Here is a 20,461-nt window from a genome sequence, read left to right as displayed (position 1 = left end):
GAACCTAAACCCAAAGCACACTCTAGAGCTTCTACACAATAAGCTGGACAATAATGTTTATCTAAGTATTATATAATTATTCTTAGAGAAACAGATGGGTCACAGCTCAGTCATTTTACAGATGAAGCGGACTAGGTGGAGAGCGAGAACTGCTAAACCCGCCTGAAAGTAGACTTTTTAAGTAACAATTTAAGTAGACTTAAATTGTAAGTCTACTTAAATTTAAATTTAAGTAGACTTACAATTTAAGTAGACTTAAATTGTAGGAGGTATATTAATAGTAAATAATATCTGTTACACACATTTGTGTGGTGTGTGATGTCAGTTAAGACCCTGAATGTTATTTTTTTATTTAATTTTGACTTTGAAAATGAAAAGGAATAAACAATATCTTAATTGTTACTAAATACAGTCGGTGTTAGGACTTCACTGATGGTCCTGCTCCATGCAGATTGTTGTGCTGACTGTATAAATGTTCTCTTACTCTATTTAAAATGTAGAACTGGGCTCTGGTGGACTGTAGATACTAATAAGTGATAATGAGTAAACCTGATTGGGTTGGTGTTAGCTCATTGTGTAATTTAAATTCATTTAATGTATATCCAGATTTAAGAGGTAAGGCTAGAATATCTTTCTGGAAATTTGATGATGATGATGATGATGATGATGTACATGGATGCATGTTCAGCAGATTATTAGATTATTAGAACAAACTTTCTAAGAACTTCATCATGTTTATTCTATCTGGCTTGGGGGAACAGACAAGTCTAAATATAGGAGAACCTGGAACAGGAGGAAGTGAGGACTGCAGGCCTTCTGTTAATAGGGAAGAGAAAGTAGCAAAGAAAGTAGCTGTGTGTGTTACATAATCTTGTTAGATTCTGCCAGCTCAGCATTGTTTAGTTAAAGACTAAGCTTCAGCCTTAAATTGTTAAACTTAAACACACTTTCAGTAACTGATTTTCTAATCACTGGATTATACAAGTCTTACATCTCTTAAAGAAAGAATAAAATGCTTTAGTTCATATTCCTCACTTTAAACCACTGACACACACTATCACTCTAGAGGTGGAAACTAGAGGACAAACATCTCAAACCAAACAGCAGCGTTAGAACATTTTTTTTTTGGTAGCAAAAAAACTCAAGGTTTTGCTACCTCAAAGGTGCTGAAATTCATAGACACTATATCTTTATTCTTTTCATGCATATGTCTAAATAAGGGAATATTTTTTTGTAATTTAATATTTATTTTTAATAATAATAGTTTAATATATTTTTTGAGAGTATTCCAAAGTTTCCATCATTTAATAGATCCTTACACTGATTACTGGTTTGATTGATTTTTCTTTTTTTTTATTTCAGGCTGGGGGGGTGAACCCAAATAAGTAACAGATAGGTCTTTAGTTTAGACGTCACTTAAAGATTGCCAATTACTCAGCTGTATAGACATCTGGAGGGAGTTCATTTTACCTCCTAAGTGCCCGAACAGAAAACAGTCTAAATGAATGTGTTCCTCGATCTCTGAGAGATGGTGGGACCAGGCGAGCAGTTCTAGAAGATTGGAGGAAACGTGGTGCTGTGATTAGACATGAAAGGTAAGTGAGTGCTGTTTAATCAGTCTTACCGCACACATGCCTGCTGTATGTTTGAGCAACTGGCCATGATGTGAGTTCTCACACTGTACCCCTTTTTTTTTTTTTTTTTTTTTTTACAATGTACAGTTTAATTTTTTAAGAAGTGCAATAACGGTCTATTCAAACTAAATGAAGTAGTGCAAATATGGCAGTTGTCCATGTCTTGAAGCCATCACACTATGTTTGACTTTTGGTATGATGTTCTTTTTATGAACATTTCTTGCCATCTCTTCTCATTAAGTTCTTGCTATCAAGTTCTCTTACAGTGGTTATATTGACTGACTATAGATACTTTTTTTTTTAAATGTTCTAAATCAAACTGCCAAATGCACCATCATGGTGCCATTCATTTCACTCAATGACGGCAAGGAGGTCAGAAAGCAAACTCTCAGTCCGATTTACCCTAAGCCTTTAAGTATTTACTCATGCTTAATTAATGCTTCATAGTGTACCATTATTATAAAGAGTTACCGATTTTTTTGGCAAATGCCAAAAAGAGCCTTTGGGTCTTTTTTGCTTAGCATTGGCGGTTGCCTTGGAACTCTCAAATGGATGCCATTTTTGCCCAGTTTCTTATTTGCTCTTCACTCTGCATCTTTGCATTATCTCTCTCTCTCTATATATATATAGTGTAATAGAGCACAGTTTTGCTTAAAATATTGCAATGCACACAACATTATGGGTGACATATTAGACTTCAAAAGAGAATAAATTGTTGGTGACCAAGACAGCAAGGCTTTGTGATGTATCAAGAGCCACAGTATCCAGGGGAATGTCAGCATACCACCAATAAGGATGAACCACATCCAACTATGGACACAAGAGGAGGCTGTCTAAATGGGATGTATCTACATGCCAACAAGCTGTTAGGGAGGCATGCAAGGAAAAAGCCTTTTTTCACCTATGATCACAAACATAAACATCTGGAGTTTGCTGGGACTTCAACTGGTACTGAGTGCTGTGGTCAGATGAGACTAAGAAAGAGCTTTTTGGCAACAAACAATCTGGGTCTGGCACAAAACAAAAGATGAGTATACAGAAAAGTGCCTCATGCTCACTGTGAATATGCTGGAGGATCTGTGATGCTGTGGGGCTGTTTCTCTTCCAAAGGCTCTGGCTTAGGTTAGGGTGCATGGCATCATGAACTCTAAAATACCAGCACATTTTTATCAAAACCTATCAGAAAGCTAAAGATTAGTCTTCAACAGAATATTTACCCAAAACATGTTACAAAATCTACACAAAAAAGGTTTAGCAAACACAAAATCAAGCTCCTCTCATGGCCATCTCAGTCCCCAGACCTCGACCTAATTAAAAAAGCCTGTGGGGTGAGCTGAAGAGGAAAGTGCATAAGAGAGGACACAGGACTTTGGATTATCTAGATTGTGCAAAAAGGAATGATTAAAGATCCCTCTATACTGTATCTATTCTCCAATCTTGTTATAGAAGGAGATTATGTCCTGTCTTCAGGTTGTATGAAGCATTCACATAAGGGATGCCAATAATTGTGGCACATATGATTGCATGTAAAATAAGAATTTAAAAAATCCACTGATTAATTGTACTTCAATTAAAGGTTGGATTTTTTCTCTGTTTTTGCATTGGGGTTCTACAGTATATTGTTTAAATAAAAAAATAATTGATTAGAAGCCTAAGAACACAGACTTAAAATGGGGTGCCAATAATAGTGACCAGTACTGTACATCTACACTCATCTAAAGGATTATTAGGAACACCATACTAATATGGTGTTTGACCCCCTTTGACCCCTTCAGAACTGCCTTAATTCTATGTGGCTTTGATTCAACGAGGTGCTGAAAGCATTCTTTAGAAATGTCGGCCCATATTGATAGGATAGCATCTTGCAGTTGATGGAGATTTGTGGGATGCATATCCAGGGCACGAAGCTCCCGTTCCATCACATCCCAAAGATGCTCTATTGGGTTGAGATCTGGTGACTGTGGGGGCCATTTTAGTACAGTGAACTCATTGTCATGTTCAAGAAACCAATTTAAAATGATTCGAGCTTTGTGACATGGTGCATTATCCTGCTGGAAGTAGCCATCAGAGGATGGGTACATGGTGGTCATAAAGGGATGGACATGGTCAGAAACAATGCTCAGGTAGCCCGTGGTATTTAAACCATGCCCAATTGGCGCTAAAAGGGCCTAAAGTGTGCCAAGAAAACATCCCCCACACCATTACACCACCACCACCAGCCTGCACAGTAATAACAAGGCATGATGGATCCATGTTCTCATTCTGTTTACACCAAATTCTGACTCTACCATTTGAATGTCTCAACAGAAATCGAGACTCATCAGACCAGGCAACATTTTTCCAGTCTTTAACTGTGCAATTTTGGTGAGCTCGTGCAAATTGTAGCCTCTTTTTCCTATTTGTAGTGGAGATGAGTGGTACCCAGTGGGGTCTCCTGCTGTTGTAGCCCATCCGCCTCAAGGTTGTGAGTGTTGTGGCTTCACAAATGCTTTGCTGCATACTTCGGTTGTAACGAGTGGTTATTTCAGTCAAAGTTGCTCTTCTATCAGCTTGAATCAGTCGGCCCATTCTCCTCTGACCTCTAGGATCAACAAGGCATTTTCACCCACAGGACATATTTTATTTTGTGTCTGTGTGTGTGTACAGCGCGCACATAAAGTAAAAGCAAGTCTTATTAGAGAGGTTAAAGATCTATTTCCCTCTGCTCAAGGCTTAGCCTGCTCTTTGTGTCTGTGTGTGCATCATTGGACACTGTGCCACACACACATTTTGTATTAATTATTTTTATGTATTTATTTTATTTGGGCTGTGGAATGAATAATTTGAGTTGGGGTCTCGACTTGACTCCAGTTCTTTATCGTAACGGATTTTAACAGATTTATGAACAATATTTGAAGGATATAGTTATTTTGTGTATTTAGAAAATGTTTCAGATCTTTGAGTTCATCTCATAAAAAATGGGAGCAAAAACAAAAGTGTTGCGTTTATATTTTCGTTCAGTATAGAACAAACTTTCTAAGAATTTCATCATGTTTATTCTGTCTGACTCTAAATCTAAATATAGGAGAACCTGGAACTCAGGAGGAAGTGAGGACTGCAGGCTTTCTGTTAATAGGGAAGAGAAAGTAGCAAAGAAAGTAGTGAGAGAGAGAGAGAGTGAGTGTGTGTGTGTGTGTGTGTGTGTGTGTGTGTGTGTGTGTGTGTGTGTGTGTGTGTGTGTTACATATTCTTGTTACATTCCACCTGCTCAGCATTGGACTACAGTTCGGAAGATCCCAGGTTCAAACCCCACAACCACCAAGTTGCCACTGTTGGGCCCTTGAGCAAGGCCCTTAACCCTCAACTGCTCAGATGTGTAATGAGATAAAAATGTAAGTCGCTCTGGATAAGAGCGTCTGCCAAATGCCTAAATGTAAATGTTTAGTAAAAGACTAAGCTTCAACTTTAGATTGTTAAACTTAAACACACTTTCAGTAACTGAAGCTTTAACCTGAAATGTTCTAATCACTGGATGTATACAAGTCCAACATCTCTTATAGCCCTTGTTACATGACAACCAGCTGTTGCAGTCTGTAATTCACTGGTCCCACTCTTTCCAATGTGATGAAGGGCCCTTGTCAGCAGGTCAGGAATTTACAGGTGGCACTGGGAAGCAAAGGACATGATAAATATTATTTTCCAAACCTTTCTACAATAATGTATTCAATTACTGATCTGAAGGGTGATGGCTGCTTCATGGTTCATCTGTGGGTGTAACACAAAGGTGCAGATCTGCAACAGCCGACACACATCAGACATTAACTTTGACATAAAGGCCGTCACTTGGTCAGTGAGGATTTCTTTTATTAATCCTTACACAGATGAAGAGCTGTACCAGTTCACTAGTGATGTTCTTTAACATTACTTTCTGCAGAAGGACTGCCTTCGAATTTCAGGTCGTGTAGTCAAATATAACCAAGATAAATTCATGTACTTTTGCAGATTTCAGGAGGGGGCCGCTGATATCCATCCTGATATCTTCGAACGGCACATTGACAATCAGCAGAGGAATCAGCTGGGTGAGGGTGGGTTTTCGTCGGCACTACCTTTTGGCAGTCCGGGCAGCGCTGATAGAATTTTTTCACCTTGGTGTGCATTTTTCTGGCCAGTTGAAATGATCACAGATTTTTTCGATTGTGTTATTGGGCACTCAGTGTTCTTCATTGCGATCATTAAAAAAATTTTCGGACCACATTTCTTCCTTGAGCATGAAGGCTCAGCACTATCCTTCCAAATTTTGATAATGCAATGGACAGTTTTGGACCCAGTTTTGGTAGGTTTAACCCAGTTCTAGTCATTTCAAATCTCCTTAGTTGTTTTCTTTGCTTGATGCAGGACAATAAATAAACTCTTCTGAAACAGAGTGAATCTATTATTATTATTATTATTATTATTATTACCTTTGTCTTCGCTATGAATACTAAAAGTGCTACTGTACATGATTAACGTTATGTCGATAATACATCCTTATTGCACACACTTAAATAATTTTTCCCTTCTTCTTTTCTTTGTTTGTTTTATTTCCACTTTTCGTTCCTTAAACCTGTTTAAATACCTGATTTTACCAGTATTTGTACAAATAACAAATACTGTGTTTGTTTAGTGGATTACAAGGACATTATTGTGTTTTTTATGCTCTAATCACTTTTTATTCATGATTGGTGTAAAGGTTTCGCTGATGCTGAATTGGGCGTTTTAGGACGAATTAACAGGGCGAAGCTGACGTCTCTGCCTAAAATTTATTTCTTCAGCAAAACATCAAATAGATAAAAATACAAATGTTTTAGTTTAATTCATTAAACACACAAATAGGACAAAATGGTCATCACAAAGCTTTTATTTTTTTATTGATCATACGATTTGTCTCTTTTATGGCATTAGACTGTAGTTTTTAGCTACAGTATTTTTGTGTGTCCACGCTGATTATTAAAGAACTCAAACACAACATACAAAAACATATAATCTCAAAGCTTTTTATTATTTGAGTCATAAATACAGTTTTAGTTACATTCCAGTGTGTCCACCTTGATTTTTACCCACAACTGGAAGAACTTTAAACATCCTATTTACTGCAACCAAGTTTTTGTCAGAGTCAATATATTAATCTCTCACTGATGTCTCACTCCTTTGTCACGCCACAGGTGAGCTTGCAATCAATTCGTTGTTACTGTATGGCAAAAAAAAGAAACTGCACTTTTTTCACGTAACTATTTAATACGAACATACTGATTTGGGTTGATTCATTGACTGATTTGATTGGTCCATTAGCTGTAATGAGATGTGAAGCTCACAGTGAATTCTTGTCTATTCTGATGCTGTGATGAGTCACATGACTGATTTTGTTCACTTTCTCTAATAATACTTGGAGAAACAGATAAAATATAAAACATAGGGGAATGGGTCACGGCTCATTTTACATTTTCTTCTGCTGGAGGAACCAAACCAGACTCCAGACTCCCAGGAGCGAGAACTGATAAACCCCCTGGCTGCTTGTAAATATGAGTATGAATCATAGATCAAATACAGTTGGTGTTAGAACTTCACTGACGGTCTAATTCTTGGCTCTTTGTAGAAAATTTCCCTCGCTGTATTTAACATGTAGATCTGGCCTGTAAATACTAATTAGTGACTCGTACTGTAGTAGACCTGGTTCAGGTAGCACTCATTGTGTTATTTAAAATAATATATATTCAGATTTGAGTTTAAAAGTTGTTAATATTGATGGTGTTCGTACAGTAGCTGTTTCCAGATGTCCAGCAGATTATTAGATCTTTAGAACAAACTTTCTAAGAATTTTATTATGTTGGTTCTGTCTGGCTTTGGGGAACAGATACAGTCTAAATATGGTGGAACCTGTGTGTGTGTGTGTGTGTGTCTGTGTGTCTTGTTAGATTCCACTAGCTCAGCATTGTTTAATAAAAGACTCTCCTTCCGGTCTGAGTGCACACAGTCATAACACAACACGAAAGAAAGAATCAAACTCTTTAGTTTATATCTCTCACTTTCAACCTCTGACACACACTGAGACGCATTGGGAAACAGGAAGCAACGAAAGCAGATAAGATCTTTAGAAGTCAAACAACATCTGTGTGTGAGATGTAAAGTGCGGTAACTTTTCTAAACTGGGTACTTTAACTGCCAAGAATTGCTCTGAAGGTTCTAGAGTTGCGAAACAGTATTAAAAAACAATTATATTGCAATCTATCTTCTGCACCAATCTATTCTCAAGACAATTCAAACACTGCACCGAGAATTCTGGAACCACATGAACTTAGAAGTGCACCAACAGAACTCCACTGACAGTTCTAGAACCCCCCGTCTATGCTGGTTTATTTGAGACTCTCTGAACTGCACTAACCATTCTAGAACCTCACAGCACGCTGACTTTAGGTCTCGACCTGGTCCTGGTGACCTTCATACTGCACTGAGGTATATAGAACTTGCTGTCGGTTCTGTAGCTGATCTGAGCTTTTAGGCTTTCACATCAATGCTAAAGCTGTACTGAATCTGAACGCTTCAGTTCAAATTTAGAACCAGGACTGATCATTATCATTACCACACTTTGGTGCCTGGAATTGCTGGAACATTTATATATATATATATAGATCCATGTTGTGGGACTGTTAAAAATCATCTGAACTAAAACTCCAGAGATATGCTAATTAACCCAGCGCGGCTCTGCAGTAATCTTCTCCCCACCTAGCGTCTGTCTGTTATGCATGTCTCTGTTTGTGCATCCTTAAAGCGCCCGCATTAAATTTCCAAGTTCAGTCCTACAGTTAGAACGAAGTTATGAGCTGCTAGCTTGTAAATAATTTAGTCTTGTTGTGGATGCAAACGAAATGAGTGTCTACATATTTTGGATTGAGGTTGGTGTCCTTTTTCCCAGTTTTTTATGTTTTCAAATAAAGATATGCATTACTACCTTACACACTACGGGCATCTTGTAAATGCCAATTATCCTAACCTGCAGGTCTTTTGACTGTGGGAGGAATCTGGAGTACCCGGAGGAAACAAACCAAGCACACTGTATGCACACACAGATGGAAATCAAACCTGGCCGGGAATCGAACCCGGACCTTGGAGGTGCAAGGTGCTAGTGCTAACCACTACACCACTGTGCTGCTGTTTTAGTGTTAGTTTATCAAAATTGTAAACTCGAGAAGCATCTTCTTCACTGGAGCTTAAATTTGCCCGTAAACTGTAAACAGTAGCCCCAAAGTCCTGCCTCATTGTGTTTTCAAATCTGTGTTTTTGTTTCCCAAAGGCCTCAGGTTTTTTCAGGGATTTGTGTGTTCAAAGGACTCGTGTTTTAAGGGCCCTCTGTGTTCAGAGGACTCGTGTTTTGAGGGGACTCGTGTTTTGAGGGGACTCGTGTGTTTAGAGGACTCATGTTTTCTGGGTTTCGCCTTTTCAGTGCAGTGTGATATTCCGACACTTGGCGATTTCAGAGATCTGTTTTTCTCTGTTTTCAGAGACCCAGTCTTTCTGGGACCTGCGTATTTAATGACCCGTGTGTTTCTGGTGCCTATATTTTCAGTGACACATTTTTGGGGATTTGTGTTTTCAGGGCATTGTGTTTTTTTTAGGGCATTATGATAAACCGTATAATCCGTAGATCCGTAGATCCTACATGTTTGAGTTTTCAAAGCTCTCCTTTTTTAGAGCTGAATGTGAATCTGTGTTTAAAGCGCACAAGCTTTCAAAGCTTTATGTTTTCACAGGATTTCTCATTTCAGGGATTTTTTTATGTTTTTCAGAGCTGCGTATTTTACTACGATTATTACATATCCCCAGTAAACTGTGTTTTTAGGGTCTTGTCTTTTGGGGGTCTTGTCAGAATCTGATGCATGTTTTCAGAATCTCATGTATTTTGAGACGATTGCATCGTCAGGACCCTGTTTCTCTAGGGATCGGAGCATATTTAAGGCTCTGCACTTTATGCTTTTTGTCTAAGACTCTGTGCTCACTCCTTCATACTGAATAAAATGTGGGACAACTGAGGCTGAGGCTCATAGCACTACTTCCTGTCTCTTATCTGGTGAGTCAGTGACTGACAGCGATTGGTCTGAAATGTGACATGAATGTCAAGTCACACACTGAGTATAACGGCGCTGACGGGTACAGTGATGGCGCCACTGTGCTTCTGTGTGGAAACGGTTTATAAGGTCTCAGTAACGTAATGGGTTCCCCCCCCCCCCCCCCTCTCTCTGTTGTTCAGAGGTGGAAGCGAGGGAGGCGTGTGACTGGCTGAGAGCAGCAGGGTTCCCACAGTATGTGCAGCTCTATGAAGGTAACTGATAACAATCAATTAATCATCATGGTTTAATTCACCTAATGTCTTCTCCCTTTCTCTCTCTCTCTTACACACACACACACACACACACACACGCACAGATATGGAATCTTTCACACTCTGCCCTATACATACCTTTCATCTTCACCTCTCTCTCCATTTTATGTCAATTTCTCTAAACTCATACACACAATCTCTCTCTCTCTCTCTCTCTCTCCTTGTCGTGTTGGTTTATTGTACTCGCACATTGAGAAAGAATTGAAAGGATTCTTAGGTTGTTAGTTAGTGAGGGATTATTTCACACCTGAGCGCGACAGATATATTTAGAGCTTTAATGATGCCGCTGGTTGTTTTTAAAGGTGCGAGTTTACAGCGAGGAGTAAATAATTAAAGACACTGTTCTGGTCTGAGTGCACTGGTCACTAAATCACAGTCATAACACAACACGAAAGATATAAACTCTTTAGTTTATATCTCTCACTTTCAACCTTTGACACACACCCTCTGGTTCAAGATGGATACTAGAGGACAAATGTCTTCAACCAAACCATGAAAGTTTTTTCACATCTTCTTCTTCTTTGTCTTTCGGCTGTTCCCTTTCAGGTGTCGCCACAGCGAATCATCTCTCTCCATCTAACCCTATCCTCTGCATCCTCTTCTCTCACACCAACTAACTTCATGTCCTCTCTCACTGCATCCATAAATCTCCTCTTTGGTCTTCCTCTAGACCTCCTGCCTGGCAGTTCCAACCTCAGCATCCTTCTACCGATATATTCACCATCTCTCCTCTGAACATGTCCAAACCACCTCAATCTGGCCTCTCTGTCTTTATCTCCAAAACATCTAACAGGGGTTGTCCCTCTGATGAACTCATTCTTGATCCTATCCATCCTTGTCACTCCCAAAGAGAACCTCAACATCTTCAGCTCTGCTACCTCCAACTCTGCCTCCTTTACACTTTTCCTTTCATTCTCGCTGATACTCTTTTTTACATAACACACCTGACACTTTTCTCCACCCGTTACAACCTGCCTGTACACAAAGACATATTGCAAATACAAATCTAGTATTGTGATGGTGAATAAGGAGTAGTAATCAATACATTTTAATATTATATATATATACAAATTGTAAAAATCCTTGAGAGCTGGAGTGCAGACCAGAGTGGTAAAGGCATTGAAATAATCATGTAGTTCATTTTAGGTATTTTGTATTAAAAATAATGAGTACCTGTCTAAATCCTTCCATTTAAATATGCTCTTATCTCCCCCTAGTGGTCAGTAGGTCCCAGTGGGTAATCAGTCACCTACTGCAGGATTACATTAATTAATTTAAAATTAAGTTACATAATTTTTTTCCCTTTTGACCAAAGTGATAAGAAAATATGCGAATGTGTCATTTCAGGCTTAAAAATCATTAATAGTGTAATAAATAATGAGGATCATTTGGTGTCCCATGTCAAAAGATTTTTTTCTTTAATTTTCTTGTATGTCTTTGGCTTTCATGGCTTTTATATATAACAACACTTTAGGAAAAAATAGTATGATGTTTATTATAGTACTATATTATATACTAATTGAATAATAAATATATAACATACAGCAACAAATTTAGTATTTAAGTATGTGTGTTTTAGCAAAAAACAAGACAAACATAAAGAAAGATTAAAAAGTAAAGTTATTAACAGCTTGCAAACAGGTTGATTTTTTTATTTATTGTTTTTTAATACACATTTTTAACAGGGCCACTGTTGGGCCTTTAACCCTCGACTGATCAGATGTGTAATGAGAGAAAAATGTAAGTCGCTCTGGATAAGAGCGTCTGTCAAATGTGTAAATGTAAATGATAATGAAACAAACCACTGAAAACTGCTCCTAGAGTGTCACCTAGTGGATGCCTATAGTTATTGCATGTTTTTTAAATTTAATTCACAGTATTTATTTTCTTCTTGTATATAGATTGTAAACTGGGTGACAGATGTGTTCAGCTCTGCCACTGTGTGTTAATAAAAAGTTTTAAAATAGATTATAACATTCCTGCTTTTTAATAAGTTGTTGGGACATGTCCATACCTCTCTTACACCTTTTCTAGTTTTTAAGGTTTTAATCTTTGAGGACAAACATCAGATAAATTAATTTCTTCTCTGATCTTGGGTTAGGGTTGGGGTCATTATTAATAAATGGACAAACATCTCGAATTGTTTATCTTAGACATTCCTTTTCTCTTTCGTTTCCACGACTGAAAAAGGCAACTGAAAGTAAACTGGTGAGACACAGAGAGGTTGAAGCTGATTGGCTGTCTGGCTCTGTGGACCCGCCTCTCGTTCTCTCCATCTGTAAAGATCTCAGAGGAGCTCAGGTGACACCAGACAACCTGAAACACGGCCGAGTCACAAATCAGCTTCTGCTCGTTCCCAGGTAAGTGTAGACCTTCTGTACGTTCTCACTAACCCGAGTTATTAACATGAGAAGTTATATATGTGTTATTTATAAAGACATCTGGAGTGTGAATATAAGTCTGTTACCTGAATAAAAATAAAATCTGAATTAAATTTAGGTTTCGATCTAAATCAAGGTTAAGCTTAATTTTTGTTTTTTATTTGGAAGTGATAGTTTTAAATAAGTTTGTTTATCCTAATGGAGATCATTAATGTTATATTGTACAGTAGGTATAAAACACTCGACCTCATGGCTTTTATTCCAAATAAAATAACAGACAGCAGAGATGAAAACATAAAGAAATTTAAATGTTGAATTCTGTATTTTCCTATTGACCTGAACATTTAGTATTTTAGGTTTTTATACAGTATGTTTAGCTTAGTGGTAACTTAACAAATCAAAAGACAGAAATATATTAGTTATGTTTATTCCATTGTCGAGTCTCCAGACACAGTGCAGTTCTCTCAAAGGAACTCAAACCTTCTGTGTGGGATGCCAAAGGGGTCACATTCTACAAACAAGCCCTGTTTACTCCTAATATAGCTCATTGAATGTTTTTATGCTGCAACATTTTTAACTTTTGACAAATAACATTAAACTGCTGTGTTGTTATTATTTCCTGTTTGTTAATGTAGAATGCAGAGATTATACTTGCTTTTAATTTTGTGCTGGGGGGGGGGCACAAAATTAAAAGCAACAAAACATATCAGCACAAAACTGTTACACACCAATACACTCTCTGTTTTTATAATGAGATTGATTTTATGTCCTAACATAGCAGTTAAACTGTTGTTACGTTTATTATCTCCGAAGATATAATCATAAAAAATTGCCTCCTCCAATGTTGCCATGTTTATTGTTTTAATGCTTAGCTTTAGAGAAATACTCCAGTCCCAGCCAGAGATAGTGTTAGTGAATACAAATTGTCATCTACACGACATGCAGACCTGTGACCTGTGACCTGTGTCATTGACCTGTAACCTGTGACCTGTGACATTTAATGTCATTTACTGACTTTTTCATCAGGCTTTAGCTACTTTCTATTGAAAACATTAGGCACCGCTGCTGTCTCGTCTGTACAGTGTCTGCTTTGCATTCTATAAGGGTTACACACTGCATCTGCTACACTGTGACATGAAAGTAAAAACAATTATTGCAAAATGGAATTGTTTAGCCTCAAACTAAAAGTAAACTTTAATAACTGTTTTGATCTTTATTGTTTTATTGTTTTATTAGCAAGATACGGTCAGGTGTTCTAAATACTAAAGTGTAATATAATGTGATTATGGTGTGGAGAATACTGCAAAATAAAAATGTTTAATGTGTAAAGTTAGTAAATTGGAACATAACTTTATTCAATAAAAAGAGAAAGAAGAGAAAGAGAAGAGAATGATCAAATATATAAAAGAATATTAATGTGGATTCAGACAGAAAAATTAAATGGCATGTGGAAAAAGAGTTTTGTTTTTATTATTATTATTGTGCAGTAACATCGTCATCCTCTAAAACAGCCTTGTGTTTTTCTTCAACAGACACTATGGAAGAACGTTTTCTAAAGAATCACAGGAGTGAAATTATACAAAAGACGAGAGAACCAATCGCTCTGGCTGACAGGCTACGTGAAAATAACTGTATATCAGATGAACTGTACAATAAAATACAAACACAGAGACACAAAGAAGATCAAATGCGTGAAATTTACAAATGTCTTAATAGCAGAACACACTTTATCTGTACGTATGATTGGTTAAAGGAGAGAGAGTCCAATGTGCTCGAAGACCTGGGTAAGCTGATTTACTTTTCTTTTTTTACTCCATTTATAAACAATCCTCATTTATTGTAAGCAATAACAATAATTTTCCAGGCCATAATATACGTACGAGGAATATTTTAACCCTCATGTTGTGTTACGTAACGTACGTTTCCCCTCTAAAAAAGGGCAGTAAATTATATTCATTTCTTGTAAGGTTCAAGGACTTTGTTCGCACATGGCATTTAAACCCATCAAATAAATTTGAAATATTTAAAAAAAAAAAATTGTGTGTTTTATGAACCTTTTATATACTTATGGTGTTCCCAGTCAAAAACGACCGATCATTGGAAATGAATGGATGAGACTATAATTAGTGTAAAAAACAGAGTTCAGCACTTTTCTACACTCCTCTCGCACACCTAAACACACAGGTGTCTTTGAGCAGACACACACACACACACACACTTCTTATGCCGCTTTTTGAGGTTAAGGATGACCGAGTTAACCCGAGGAGGAAGACTCTGACACTGATGAGGAAGAAGATCCAGCTGAAGTTGTGGTCTCCTTTAGAACTAAACCCTAACCCTAACCCGATATGCCATATCCCGAGTGTAACCACTGTCATGAACAACCTGGAGGGGAGATGCGTTTATGGAAACATCTGGAAAGAGGTCGACCCGATGAATATTGAAGCCTATTCGTGTGTGAGGTTTTTGTGTGATGTCTACAGATCCTGCAACAAATCTATCTCCAGCCTATGGGATAAGAACTTCCTTATCTTGTCACGTGTGATTCGCTTTAATGACAAGAGCAGGAAAGTCTAGCAGAAGTGGGTGGAGCTTCTGTTACAAACCAAGACATGACATCACGGTTGATGAGCATCTCGTTGGCTTTAAGCAGTATATCCCAAATCTTAGTATGGTATAAAGATATGGGCAGCATGTGATGTGAAGACATAAACATGCAAGTGTACACAGACAACCCGGCTGATGGTGTTTCTAAGAAAAATTAGGAGAATTGATTTCACCCTACGTTAAAATAGTGAATATGGTCATACAGTGTATGGATCAAGCATTATATTTGTAATATGGTTTTCCCTGTGTACATCTGGGCTTTTGTTTACTATATATCATACCGGTCAGCTTTCACAGGGAACACAAAAGTTGTTATTGAAAAATCAATTTAAAAAATTTAACCTCTTTCGAAAAGTGACTTTGGTAAACATTTCAGTGAAGAACTCTGTGATAAACAGTACAATCGGTTTCATCTTACTACTTGTTACAGTCAAATAATATCTATATAATGTTAATTTCACTATAAAACGAGTGGTATGAGCTCAGGTAAATTAGGCCTGCAGGACACACACAGAAAACACAAGCTTAAAACTTGTAATGTTTACACGAGCTGAAGTAGATAAAACGATCTAATACAACATTAGGTGATAATCTATGTATTATTGTGGATTGATAATAAAATGAAATGATCCGGACAAACATTATGAGTGTGAGCCACACGTGAGAGTAATTACTTAGCTTACTTCCAGGTCATCTTGTATCTCTTTTGGAGTAACTGCTGGATTCTCTCTTACCTTTCTGATCATCAGTCTGGAAGAGCATTGTGAAGTTCTGCTCAGGTCACCTCTGTGGAGACAATTAGCTCTGGTTTCATGTCATTTCCATGTAAAAATGATCAAATAAATTGTATTGACAAAAATGATTTCGGTCTTTGCTATGGTTCCTCATTTAAACTAATATCACAGTTCACTTGGGATGCTCTCACATTATGGTCTACTTGTGTAGAAAAAGACACGTGTTGTAAGAACAATCGTACTAAGGTCAAAGAAAGAGGATCGAGCGGGGCGGTCTTACGTTCCAGCTCAGAGTCACATGTAATTGGACCATGCTTTTGTTTTAATCACACTCTGTCCAATATAGGTGATTTTTTAACGTTTTATGATATTTTTTGTTTGTTTTTATTTTTAACCATGCAGACAAAAGACCTAGAGATGAGACTCACCCAACTGTGGATGAAACTGATAACATTAGTTCAGAATTACCTGGTGAGTAATTCAATGTAATTACTTCATGTTTTATAGATTTAGATTCCTGGATGTGAAACAATAAAATCATTTTAACTTATGCATTATTGTAAATACAAGCACAAAACATGCTTTTTATTTTATCTAATGTTTATGAATGTTTGTGTTTCAATCTCTTTAGTTTCTTGAAATTAAACAAAATGACTTAACAATACTATGAATTTCAAACAGATCTCAAGATGATCTCCACCTTCGCCAAACTGGAAACCTGGGTGTCTAACAACAGTCAAAAGCTGATCAGTGACTTGAAGGAAAAACTTGGAGAAAGTGGCATGGAGGCTTTAAAAAACGAATTAAAGAACAGAGAGTCAAAAAATAATTTGTGCTTCAATTCTTATAATATTAAAGACATCAAGGGAAATAAGGAACTTGACGACTTTCTCAGTAAAAAAAACACAAAAATTCCTAAACTGACATTTAGCATGTTTTTTAAGAAAAATGATTTTGCATCATCGGGGGAAAAAAATGGAAACACAACAGACTATGATGAGCCCATGGACACAACTGAGTCTATAAACATCAGCAATACAGACTTTAATGCGAAAAAGGACAACAACACAAAAAGGAAAACGTCCACAACCGGAGGAGTAAAAGATGAGACAGGAGAAGGTTCAAGAAGAAACACTGATTCTGCTTCAGGATCATCTGTGAAGGGAGGCAGGAAGGTTAATAAGCTAAAGAAGAAAAATGACATGAACAATCTCCTTCGTGATTGGGCATCGAGACAGTGTGATGGTTCTGATGAAGAGATAAAGAACGTATTTCACCAGATCTCGATTATAAACATGGCAGAACACAGGGAGTATCCGTGCTTTACTGCTGAAAATGTCAGAGTGTACAAGAACCCAAAAACATGTGAAAGCCAAATCATCTTTATTGCTGATGAAAAGATGCCCAAGACCAGCGCTGACACCATGGTCCATTATCACATGTTTGTGTGTGACCTCCAGAAGGCAATCCTGTTGGGGACTAAAGACAAGACTGAACAGGAGATTAAATATGAAGAGGGTTTCATACGTATAGACAAGTGTAAAAGGTTCATTTTTGAAGTGTTTGCTCCCACAGTTGCATTGTTTAAAAAGATTCAGAAAGAAGAGCTGTACTCTCTCATCTGAGGACGATTATCCAAAATTCAATTGCAGATTATTTGTATAGCACTTTTAATAATGGCCTTTAATGGATATAAGTTTAAAATAAGAAAGTGTACAGTTTTGTCAGTTTATCCCTAATGAGTATGATGGGTGTGGTGGTGCTGAGTGAGAAACCTGTTGAGTTAACTTGAGGTGGAAACCTTGAAAAGAATCTGACTTAAAAGGAACCTGTCCTTATTTGGTTCATACACATAGCGAGACCATAAATAATCTTATTCTATAACTGTTATCTGGCCAAAAGAGCAAACAGATGCATAGCCAGATGTAGCCTGTTCCCTTGTTAGTCCATGACCAATCAATCAGATAAAGGCCTGGAGATGTTCCTGAGTGTTACATTTGCATTTCAAATTCAAATTAAAATTTTATTTGTCACATACACAGTCATACACAGTACGAAATGTAGTGAAATGCTTATACGACTGCCATTGACCCTAAAAGAGAATTAAAGTTTACAATAAGAAATAAATATGAATAAAAGAAAAACGATAGAAAAATTAAATAGAAAAATTAAATTAAACTAGGAAAAATAGAACTAAAAATAAAAATAGAAATATGATGTACATAAAAATAGAAATATACTGTAAAAATTGAAATATACTGTACTGGGTGTGCAAATATGCATAGAATAAAGTGTCTTTGTGCAAAGGTTATTAAAGTGTCTTTGTGCACTGGTCCAGGATGTAAACGTACAACATGTAGTGTAGATATGAAGGTAGGTGTGCGTGTAATTGTAAAGATTGAAAGCTCCAAGGAAGCTGTTTAAAGCTGTTTACTTTAAATCTCAATATGAGTCTATATAATGTGTCCAATAATGTGTCTATGCAACCAAAGGTGGCCATCATTATGCTGAAAAAAAACAACAACAACAACAACAGCAAGATAGCATAAACATGGTTTGGAACACATTTTAAAAGAAGGAATTAACTGTCAAGCTCAGGTACAGCAGAAGGCCTGGAATACCACGGAAGACAACTAATGTGGATGAGAGATAAATTCTGTCCATGGTGAGGAACTTCACTGTATTCAGCCAAGTCAAGAACAGAACACTCTTCAGAAGGTAGGTGTGTCATTGTCAAAGTCTACAGTCAAGAAGACTGTATAAAGTAAATACAGAGGCTTAACAACAAAGTAATGCTCAATAACAGGAAAGACAAATTAGACTTCAGCAGAAAACTTTGCTAGATTCTTTTGACTGATGAAACCCAAATTAACTTGGAGCAGTATGATGGGAAGAGAAAAGTGTGGAGAAAGAAATGAACAACTCATCCAAGCATGCCACATTATCTATGAAAAATTATGGAGACAATGTCATGGCATAAACTTGTACGGCTGCCAGCACAACTGGGTCATTGGAGTTTATCGATGTCCTGACTGCTGATAAAAGAATGAATTCTGAAGTGTACAGGGTTATACTCTCTGCTGATTCATAAACCAGATGAGCCAAAACATACCATGAAAGCTACCCAAGGCAAAGAAATGTGACGTTCTCCACTGGCCAAGTAACCTGGTCTCAACACAATAGGCCCTTCAACAGCCGAGATTATCATACTGTATTTATGGCGGAGATATAACAATAAAAAATTGCCACCTACAGTGTTGCCATGTTTACTGTTTCAAAGCTAACTCGGTAGACAAGGGAAATACTTCAGTCCCAGCCAGAGATAGTGCTAGTGAATACAGCTTGTGATCTACAAGATATGCAGAAAACTAAGCAAAAATGGCTGCAGATGTAAACAAATAGCGAAAGGTACACTATCAATAGAAAAAACAATTACAAAACAATTACAAAATACAATAAAAAAAGTGTTTTGTTTGTGAAAAACTGTGACACTTTTCAAATGTTTAAGGCTTCCACAGAAGCTGGGTGTGAGGTCACTCAAACCAGGGCTTTCCACATTATAAAGATATTGAGTATAACCTCCTACATATTAAAGAAAAATCTAATCATTACCTGAATCACTGGCATATTGAAAAACTTGTATTAATTATTTTTTATATTAATTACTAATTATAATTATTTTAATGCGAAAATGTGCTTTAATGTACATATCTAATGAAGGTTAATACATCACTGTTCATAAAAAAAAAACAAAAAAACAACACGACCCCCATCATACAGTATCTTCCAGTCTGAGTCGTCAAAGATAGCCGCGTGCTCACTGCCGAAGCTTCCGCGGTTCTTCAGCTCTTACGCGAAGCCAGATTTCGTGACCCTGCCGCCGAAAAGGAAAAGGCCGCAATGCAGTACACGTCACGGCCTCTGTTCCGAGCCGAGCAAAGCCGCCCAGCCGCCGGACGTCACCCTGACAGCAGAGCCAGCACGAGCAAAATGCGCAGGAGCTGCTGTCCACAAGGGCCCACGCTGCCACTCTGCCCGCTGCCCACTGCTCACCAGACCTGCATGTGCACATCATTCCTTACCTTTCTTTTCATTCTCCCTCCTTTAACCCATTCCTTCCCCATTTATCCTAAATAAATTACCCTTTTTCCCATAAGAACTTGTGTCTGTGCTTTATGGTGCCGCTGGTGCACAAAGGGTCGAACCCATAACAGTTGGGTTAAAACTTACCTGAGAACAAAGTGAAAGGCGAAAGCACCTGGGTATATGTCTGTGGATATCAATAACTGGACGGGCACCAGAGGCGTTTCCATATGCTCAGGCGTTGGAGCTCTTCTTTGAGAAACGAAGGAAGATTTGGGGCTCTGAAAACAGTTTCACGTTTGTACACCAAAGAATGTTAAAGTTTTGACTGTTTTTGTTTGTTGTATACTTCACATATGGGTAAATGGGACACCTATTTAGCTGACTATTTAAGACGAACCAAATTTACACCATAAATTATTCTAAAGTACTATACAAAAGATAACACAAGACAACATAAAGTACAAATGTGCAAACACGGCAGCAACACGACGACGTGACACGATGCAATGAACTGATATACTGAGATAGTGGGTTGAGGTCGTGCAAGTTAATGGCATGAGAGATAATAAACAGTAAACATTCTTGTGAGTTACAGCAGAGACGAGAAAGAGTCTATGTGCAAATAGC

The 20,461-nt window shown here is 37.5% G+C and overlaps 1 protein-coding gene across 1 annotated transcript; it reads left to right on the top strand.

Moving 5' to 3' along the window:
• Positions 1-12,281: 12,281 nt before the first annotated feature.
• LOC128515162 (uncharacterized) lies at positions 12,282-18,071 on the top strand. The gene is made up of 4 exons (XM_053489218.1): positions 12,282-12,386; positions 13,940-14,191; positions 16,151-16,219; positions 16,430-18,071. The coding sequence occupies exons 2-4, from the start codon at positions 13,945-13,947 to the stop codon at positions 17,371-17,373; spliced, it is 1,260 nt and encodes a 419-aa protein (XP_053345193.1). The 5' UTR covers positions 12,282-12,386; positions 13,940-13,944; the 3' UTR covers positions 17,374-18,071.
• Positions 18,072-20,461: the final 2,390 nt, after the last annotated feature.

The sequence above is a fragment of the Clarias gariepinus genome, chromosome 27 (genome assembly GCF_024256425.1).
Source record: "Clarias gariepinus isolate MV-2021 ecotype Netherlands chromosome 27, CGAR_prim_01v2, whole genome shotgun sequence".
Classification (NCBI taxonomy): domain Eukaryota; kingdom Metazoa; phylum Chordata; class Actinopteri; order Siluriformes; family Clariidae; genus Clarias; species Clarias gariepinus.
The sequence above is the reverse complement of the archived record's forward strand: the minus strand, read 5'-3'. Positions and strand labels throughout refer to the sequence as shown.